Source organism: Stegostoma tigrinum, chromosome 13 (genome assembly GCF_030684315.1).
Source record: "Stegostoma tigrinum isolate sSteTig4 chromosome 13, sSteTig4.hap1, whole genome shotgun sequence".
Classification (NCBI taxonomy): Eukaryota; Metazoa; Chordata; class Chondrichthyes; order Orectolobiformes; family Stegostomatidae; genus Stegostoma; species Stegostoma tigrinum.
Genome location: NC_081366.1, coordinates 48,975,570 through 48,985,239, shown reverse-complemented (window position 1 = coordinate 48,985,239; position 9,670 = coordinate 48,975,570). Strand labels below are relative to the sequence as shown.

Below are 9,670 nucleotides of genomic sequence, written 5' to 3'. Positions count from 1 at the left end.
GGTGGATGTGGAAAGGATGTTTCTTGTTGTGAGAAGCTAAAGTCAGTGGTCACTATTTAAATACAAGGGGCCACCCAGTTAACACAGAGATAAGGAGAATTAGTGTCTTACACAGGGCTGTGAATCTTTGGAAATTTTTTCCTGACAAGGAAATGGAAGCAGAGTCCTTGAATATTTTTAAGGCATCGGGAGATACATTCTTATCTAGCAAAGGGGAATGTAGAATAATCAGATGAAGTATGATCTTAATGAATGGTTGAGCAGCTCACACTTCTGTTTATAATTCATATACAGTACATTAGCAGCCACAATCAGCTGTATCATTGTTTGTGCTTTTAAACCAAAAAGAATCTTACGTTCTTCTTATTGATGTATGTAAGATACAGGCAGGAGATCTTTGGATACATTCAAGTTAACCTTTTCAAATTAAACACCTTCTGTGCAAGCCTGACAGGAAACTCCTGCTTCTAGCAATCTGTCAGTAAGAAAAGGGTCTGTTGCACATATTGGGAATCAATACATTTTTAAAAAATTTTACCTAATTTTTCAATTAATAATAGCTATTCTAAGTTGACCTAAACTCTAGATAGAGAATGAATGTTATAATGACATCTTCACTCCTAGATCATGGTTTTGCTGCATCAATGGCATGGAATAAATAAGGATTTATTTTTCAATGAGTGGTTAGCACAAGTGTTATATGTACAGTAATAACAGCATAAGCGCTGAGCTAAAGCCTGCTCTCACCTCCCCTCAAGATGAAAACTTTACTTTCTAGAGGCAAACTGAATGTAGGCCCAGATTCCATGCTTTTATTATATTCCTCATTTTTCAGGTTCCATTAGGATGCCAGTGAGCGTATAAAATGTGAATAATGGACTGTGCTGGTCTGTGCTGGACCTATGAAACTCATTTTGGAGGTTCTTTTTAAAACTGTCATAGCAGGTATTGCAAAGAATATTGGGCTGGTATTTTATAGGTTAAGGGACACTCCATGGAAGTATAAAAACAGTAGCCAGGCCTGGTTCTGATACTTTTGACCTCATTCCTGGTTTTCCTAGCTTCCACCAGGTTGGGTTGGTTCAAGGTAGGAGCAAGTACCCCGAACTGACCTAATCAATTACAGAGATGGACATGCACTCGGTCTAGGTAATTTCTCTATAGCCCTATAAATAGTCTTATTTTTAAAAAAATAGAAAGTTGTGAATTAATGATATTTTTTGAAAAACATTTTTTCATGTTAAATGGTTACTACTGGTTTATTGGTTGTTTAAAGACTGCCTAGTACTTGAATCAGCATAATGCCACAGAAATAGAATGTATAAGAGGCCATGTGGGGTCGTGGCAGAGCATGAGTTGGCATGGATGGAGCATGAAGGGTTGAGGTTGAGGGGTAGAGGGCTGTTCTTTGATTTGCTTCTACTTTTACAACTGAGGGGAAAAAATCTCCCAAACTGCAAGGGCAGATCCTTCGAACAGCCCCTCTCGATACTCAGCTACTCCCGTGGTTACCTCCAAAGTATTTCTAGAGCAGTGGACCTGACTCCTGTTAGCACATACCCCCAAATTAAAATTCATATTTTTGGCCATTTTCACCGTGATGAGTTTGAAAGTATGCTCTCACTACCAGCCTTGAAGATAAAACTTCAGCTCAACGAGGGAGTGAGATATGGTTGCTTGATACATTTCATTTACAACATCCAAATAAAAATAATAGGAGCTTAAGCAATTTCCTTTAAATAAAACATAATGTTAGCAATATAAAGAAAAACCAGACTCACCACCACCTTCTCAAGGTCCATGAGTGATGATAAAATGCTGGATTTGCTCACATACATGGATATCTAAAATCCAATATTTTACTAATGCTTTTGAGGAACAGGAGCTGTTAGAATTTGCAAGCTTCATCCCTCATAAAAAAAAATTGTAGTGGACACTATGAAAAGATTAATAGCACACCTCCCTTTTAAGCAGGTAATCTGATTGCAATAATGCATCTCAATTATATCTACAATTTCAATTCAAAATATTGTCAGTCAAATGCTCCAGTAATTAGCCATGTATCAGAGGAGATTTTATTATGGATTGAAGCATTAAGTTAGGAAACAAGTAGAGAGGAGACATTAGAAAGTAACTTGCAAAACTTGCAGAGGTGAAACATTTTCCTAAACACTGGAGTTAATCATTCATAAAAGCTGATCCTGGAGTAACAATCCATGCATATGAGAGACACGAAACATATGTTTGTATCTAATCAAAGCCTTGCAGCTGCAAGAGGAAAGACACAGCTGAAGTTTGTTTTTAAACATTAGTCTTTGGGATTTTTCCTTCACTGCTGTTATCTTACTAATTATACGGATTTTGTTGTGAAGCTGTCTCTTCGCTTTCTCATAAACAAGACATCCAGGTACTCCTCATCAAGTGAATCCTCCATCACATATGGCATTTCACCTCCTTCCTCTTCAAACTCTGTTTAATGAAATAAGTTCCAACATTAAAGTTGCCTTGTAAATCTTCTATCAAATAGCAGGTGAATTTTAACAATGCAATAGCGAACACATTTGCATCTATGTTCAGCACAATTTGAAAAAAAGAGAGAGCTTTGCCTAATTTGACTGCACCGTGGTTACCCTTCATAAATTCTACAATACAGGTCAAAATGCTCATTTTTTAGACACTGCAATATCTACAATTACAGAATGCGTCAGGCCTGATATTTTGTAATCTGACAGCTTTCTTTTTTTTTCAAAAACAAAAATATGAGGAAAACTTCCTGATCTAAGAAGAAAGCTGTAACAATTTGTGGAACAAGGAAATTTTCATACTAGTAAAGTCTTCTGAAAGTCGTATGGAAACCTCGATACATTTTGGAAAAAAATATAGTGAACGGCATAACCAATAAGAGAGCTTTTATTTTGTTTAAAAAGTTGTATTCTCTATAATAGGAATACAATTATAGGGAATAGGAAATTTTTCCATTTAAATTTAAATTTTCAAAAATCCTTAGAAATTTAAGAGGTAACATGGAAAGATATTGTGTGAGCGATATCGTCGGCTGTTAACAGAAACATGCATTTACAGCAGTAAATGCAAAATGCCAGGCAAAGAAAATGAAAAGGACTGAGATGAAGAAATAAAGAATTTAACGTTTGCACTTACATCTCAAAAGGTTGTTCTAATATGTGTTGAAGAAGAATGAATGCAAGAAGTAGAAAATTTACCTCATGACTGAATTGAGCATAGAACGAAATTTTGCTTTTGCTGTCAAACATGCAAATAGAGGTTTCGCACTTCGACAAAGGAGGTGGCCATGGGAACCCGCGTGGGCCCAAGCTATACCTGTCTCTTTGTAGGATACATGGAACAATCCCTCTTCCAAAGCTACACTGGCCCTATCCTCCATTTCTTCCTCTGTTACATTGATGACTGTTTTGGCACCGCCTTGTGTTCCCATGAGGAGCTCGAACAGTTCATCCACTTCACTAACACCTTCCACCCCAACCTTAAATTTATCTGGACCATCCCTGACACCTCTCTCCTCTTCCTGGACCTCTCTGTCTCCATCTCTGGCATCCACCTGGAAATCGATATCTATTTTAAGCCTACCGACTCCCACAACTACCTAGAATATTCCTCCTCTCACCTACCTTCTTGTAAAAAGGCCATCCCCTATTCCCAATTCCTTCGCCTCCGCTACATCTGCACCCAAGATGAGTAATTCCACTCCTGATCATCCCAGGTGTCCACTTTTTTCAAGAATTGCAAATTCCTCTCCACAGTGATGGAAAATGCCCTCAACCGTTTCTCCCCACATTTCCTGCAATTCATCCCTTACACCCCCATTCGCAATAATAACCAAAATAGAATCCCTCTCGTCCTCACGTACCACCCCACCAACCTCCAAATACAACGCGTCATTCTCCAACATTTCCGCCATCTAAAATCTGATCCCACTACCAAAGACATTTGTCCCTCCCCACCCTTATGTGCTTTCTGGATGGACCACTCTCTCAGTGACTGCCTTGTCCGCTCCACACTCCCCTCCAGCGTCACCACCTCCGGCACTTTTCCCTGCAACCGAAGCAAGAGCTACACCTGCCCCTATACCTCCCCCACCTCCACCCCTATCCCAGCCCCTAAGAAGACTTTCCACATCAAACAAATGTTCGCCTGCACATCTGTTAATGTGATATACTGTATCCACTGTTCCCATGGTGGCCTCCTCTACATCAGGGAAACGAAGCAGAGGCTTGGGGACTGCTTTGCAGAACATCTATGCTCTGTTCGCACCAAACAATTACACCTCCCAGTCACAAACCATTTCAACTCCACCCCCCACTCCTCGGACGACATGTCCATCCTGGGCCTCCTGCATAGCCACAATGACGCCACCCAAAAGACGCAGGAACAGCATCTCATATTTGGGAGCCCTGCAGCCCAAGGGTATCCATGTGCACTTCACAAGCTTCAAAATCCCCCCTCCCCTGACCACAGCCCAAAACCAGCCCAGCTAGTCCCCGCCTCCCTAACCATTCCTCACACCTCAAGCCCCACTCCCATCTCCCACCCACTAATCTCCTTGACCTGTCCATCCTCCCTGGACCAACCTATCCCCTTCTTAACTCTCCACCTACATTCACCTTCACTGGCTCTAACCCCACCTATTTGACCTATCTGTCTCCTCTCACCCTATCTTCTCTTTTATCCATCTTCTATCCGCATCCCCCGTCTCCCTATTTATTTCAGAATCCCCTTACTGTCCCCCATTTTTGAAGAAGAGTCTCAACCCGAAACATCGAACTTTCCTGCTGCTCTGATGTTGCTTGGTCTGCTGTGTTCATCCAGCTTCACACCATATTGTCTCACATGCAAATAGCAGTTCTGGACCAAGTGGTCCGTGGGAAGAGAAGTCATGGCTGAATTTTCCAGTCATGTGGTGGTGAACTTGGAGGCATAGAGTGATGCCAGGAAAATAGCTGGGAGCCAATTCAGGATAGATGCCCAAAGCATTTTTGTTGCCAGCCAAGAATTTGAGGGAGGGAATGGGGCTTCCAGGAAACTGATGCACTGCCTGTCGAAAATAGGAGAGGAGAGCTAATTTGTATACGTGAAGTTCTGTCTGTGGACAATTTAGAGGGTATTCTAGAATTTTACTACTGTCAGCTCATGCCCCTTTCACATGAAGAGACTTGCCAACCTCATGGAGGCCTCTCCATGGCTCTCTGGCCAGCTATTGGAACAAGAAACTCCATACCCTCAGGAGGAAGATGGGAATTATATTGAAGGCAAAGACTACAAATGCAGCCTAAAAGTTACAAAGAAAGGGGCTTCTCTTTTAAACAGATAGGCCTGCCTTGTAAGTCCTCTGAATGGTTAGTTTGAATTTGTGCCTCTGAGGTGCTTCCATTATGAGCCATCATATCTTCCTAGCTGTGTTAGGAGCATCCACCTCCCCCAGGAACTGAGCTTATAGAACTGCCAGCCTTCTGACTGGGCTGACAGCCACAGGGGCCTGCCATGATTCTTTATAGGTCATCAGACTCAGAGATAGCCGGTTAGGAGCATAAATCCAAGAAACTAGCTACAGTAATCTGGATTCTGGTAAGTCAATGTTGGGATCCTGAAACATTTTGAAAAATCATGTTGATTTGCTCAGACCTTACGGAATCAATGGCCTGTTACTGTGCTGCAAAATTTTGCAATCCTATCAGAAAGTGTCGCATTAATGCAGTGGAATAAAAATTGCAGAATGACTGGAAGAAAAGTTTCAATGCACGAGTTACACAGCAACTTACATGACAGTGCATGTGAGCTCAGCCTAGTGGCACAAGTCATTAATGCATTGACCATAAATAGAAATCATAGCATAAGGTAGTAATATTTTCATTTGAATCTATAGCCTCTAATAAATTGTAGCACTATGAAATCAGTGATTACATACTGACTAAGGTGTAAGTCCAATGGTTTGATCCATGATGTTTAAGTTAAAAGGAGTAAAATCATGAAATAAATTTTGATGAGAAAGGTTACTTAGGCCACTTGGCTCAAAATTCAGAAAAACTTTAGTGCCTCTGTCATGACATCCAACTGCTTCTTAACTAACTGCAAGTCATTAACTTGCTTAGAAGTCCAGTCAAGGTATTGACTACTCTTTGCATGTAGGACTTCCAGATATGTCTTAAATTTATTTTCTTAAGGTGAATCTACCTGATTGTTACAGTTTAATTTTATGTAAAGTGTGTCAAGAACAACTTCTGTACTTTTGCTGTTTTAATATCACCAGAAAAATCACCTCTCGTCTGTGTGCTCCCGGTGGCAAGTAGCCAGGTTTCACTGATTTAGCAAGTCTGCTAAAGGGTATTGTGGGTTAGTGGGTTTAACAAAAATCCAACAGTTTCATGACTCTTCTTTCCCCTGATATCGCTCAGAAAGCTGAGGAACATAGTCTGTTTGAGTGATGGGATAAGAGTTTGCAACCATAATTTCACACATTTTTGGTTCTCAATTTTAGCTGCTGCAACAAGGTGGAGTTCCATGTGGAATGTGTGGGCTTTCACTGCAGTAGATGGCAAGTCAAAGAGATAATAGTCCCTTGCACACTGTGTCTCACTCTCACCACATAAGGATTTGGCTTAGCAGAGTGTCTACTCTCATCCAGAAGAGTGGGTGCTGCCCTTACAAGAAGACACACTTTGTTAATGTGATCCCATCAGAACCCAAATAGACTATAGTTTTTATTTCTTTTTCAGGAATACATTTGTAACTTGATTTCAATGGGGACCCAAAAGGAAAACAGAAATATTCATTTTCAAGAATACCTGCATAATACAAAAGGTTATCTGTAGTGGAGATGGTTGATTCACTGTCTTCACCTCTCCTATTGTGAAAAATAAAAAACAATTTATAATTAATACCAAATATTTAAATAATGATCTATTATACAAGTATGGACATTTTTGCTAGTCTTAATGATAACTGACTTTAAGAGATGGTGAAGTGATTGATCCTTTTTTTTTGGAAAGCAGTTTGACATGGTTAACCTTTTCTTCATGCTTTATAGAGGTTCAGATAATGTTAATGGTCTTTCAATAATTAAATAAATGGTGTTAGTCATTAATTTTTTTGGTGTAATTTTCATCAGCAATATGGTGGGGTGGGACTTTCATCTGTCAATGATGAGTCTTGGTACAGAAATGCTATCTATAATCAACTTAATTTGCATAAACCAAGCAAGCTCCAGGGGTAGGTACTGTCTCTTCTTGGGAGATGATCTTTTAACATAATTTCTGCATCTTATAAAGACATGCAAGAACTTAACTTAATGTTAAACACAAACTTTGTTCTGGATAAACCAGAAATGTTTCGGTCTAAAATGAATGTGCTGCTCAAAGGGGATATATTCATTAGTGCTCACTCAAATACACCATTGAAGGAAAGGCCCAGCAAATATTTAGGAAGCAATGATGTGGGGTGGGAGGGGCCTTGTCCACTGTCTGGTGGACCCAGTGAAAGCTCCACTCAATGCCAATCAGGCAGTTAAATGTGCAGCAGCATGCTTTTCTCAGGATCAAATGCCTTGGGGTCATAAATCTCACTTGCCAAGAGCTGCTGGCCATTTAGCACACTCTGTCACTCCCCAACTCTGAGTTCTTCAGTCGAGCATTGGATGATTTTGAACAAAGGATCTCCTACCCGGATGACCCGAGAAGCTTGCAAGCTTACAATGAGGCCCTTAAGACGGCATGAATTGAAATAAAATCTAGGAGCCTTCCCATCATTGATTTAATGGAGCAGAGGTGAGCAGGCGATACAGCCCTCTTCAGTCACCAGTTATACTGAGCTCACCCCAGGGGACGGCATGAAATTCTTCCCTCGATAAATGGAGCTGAGAATAAGTAATCTGTGACATTTGTGGTGCGGCATAAAAATCCAAGACAATTCTGAATTTTAAAGCCAGTGGCAGTGAGGTTATATGTGAAAGCATTTCTTCCATATGTTACAGTCAAAAACACAGACAAGGGCTTTATCAGTCATATGCTTACTCAAAACTTCTCAGAAAAAAAAATTAATTTGCCTTTATCAAATAAGGATTTCGTGGATTAAACTGTGTTAATATTACCTTTCCTTATTCACCTAGAGTCATTTGCAAAGGAAGTGGTAGAACAATGAATTACAGGTTGCCAGTAAGAAAACAATTTTTACGAGCACCTTTATCTTTTACTTACAAGTTTTCTGTTAAATTATCCTCTTCATCATAGTCATCTAATCGAAACCTCTCCTGCACTACTTCTTCTGATGCAGCTTTCATAAAAAGATTTTTAAAATGTTCACATAGACATCTCAAAACAGACTAATGATACAGGAATTTAAATTCTCTACAATATCAAAAAAGTTGTAAAAAGTCAAAGATTTCATCATTGAGGTAAGTACAGGTCAGAAAATTTCATATACATTTGCTGCCATGAAAGTTATCAGTGTGGTTCTAACATAAACATGTGCCAGATCTGCTTCTAAAATTTCATTAACATGTTTAATTTTCTTGCATATGTTAGATTATATGTACAATAATTTCAGAAACAAATGCTGAGGATGAATTTGTTGGAGATTTTCAAAGAGGTTTTACACAGGCTATTCTTTTCATGTTCGGTAAGTTACTAAAGGTCGGTTATCTTTGACAACAAAAATGGAATGATACAATGAAAAGTTAACATGCTTTCTGTCACACGTGAGCAAGACTGATTCTGAAATTATAGAATTGTGAGGTCAATCCCGCGGTCAGGATTTGAGCACATAGCCCACATTCAGTGACATTCTGAGTATTACAGTACTGTTGACAAGCTGTTTTTCCAATGACATCAGAAACATAGGTTTGCTAGCCTGCTCAGGTGGTTCTAAAAGATCACATGGAAGCTACAAAGAAGCCATTTTTCTTGTGTCCTAAACCAGCACAAAATGGTTATTTATATTCTTTTGCTGTTTGTGGAGCATCTCATTATAAATTAAACAATAAATTTTCAAACAATACAGAAATTGCTGGAGAAACTCACCAGGTCTGGTGGCATCTGTAGGGTGAATACAGAGTTCAACTTTTGAGTCCGGTGACTGTTTATTCCCTACTGTTACCAGATCTCCTGAGTTTTTCAGCTCTTTGTTTTTCTTTCAGATCTCCAACTGTAGTTCTTTGTTTTATACTCCATTTTCAACTTATATAGGTGACTGAACTTCAAATAGTAATATTTTGACAATGATGCACTTTGGTACGTCACAAGGACATGAATAGCATAGAAAACATGTATGTTTTTTCCTTTTCAACTGAAGTGAGTTTGAACATTCTGCAGCTTGTTACTAACAAAGCGGGTGTTCAGCACAAAACTCCAGATAACTTAACTACTAACAACATGAAACAAATAACATCAATTGCAAGGTTCAGAAAGAAGCGGTGTGCGCTGTGGGGAAAAAAATGCAGTTGAGAAGTTCTTTTGATTTGAAATTTTAAAATAAACATGAAATAGAAATTAGTGTCATTGAGCTTGCAAATCTATTTTGGGAACTAATGGAGATAATGGGAACTGCAGATGCTGGAGAATTCCAAGATAATAAAATGTGAGGCTGGATGAACACAGCAGGCCAAGCAGCATCTCAGGAGCACAAAAGCTGACGTTTCGGGTCT

General features: G+C 39.4%; 1 protein-coding gene across 2 annotated transcripts in view; it reads right to left on the bottom strand.

The window, feature by feature from the left end:
- Positions 1–2,096: 2,096 nt before the first annotated feature.
- Positions 2,097–9,670, bottom strand: part of LOC125458135 (E3 ubiquitin-protein ligase TRIM8-like) — a 75,355-nt gene continuing 67,781 nt past the window's right edge. Inside the window, exons 11-13 of one of the 2 annotated variants that reach the window (XM_048543038.1) lie at positions 8,226–8,301; positions 6,819–6,877; positions 2,097–2,469 (exon numbers count right to left, since the gene is read on the bottom strand). In XM_048543038.1, coding sequence (XP_048398995.1) covers positions 2,351–2,469; positions 6,819–6,877; positions 8,226–8,301 — 254 coding nt within the window. In that variant the 3' untranslated portion in view covers positions 2,097–2,350. Of the gene's footprint in view, positions 2,470–6,818; positions 6,878–8,225; positions 8,302–9,670 lie in introns of those variants that run through there. The other variant, XR_009446619.1, reaches the window with a different exon arrangement.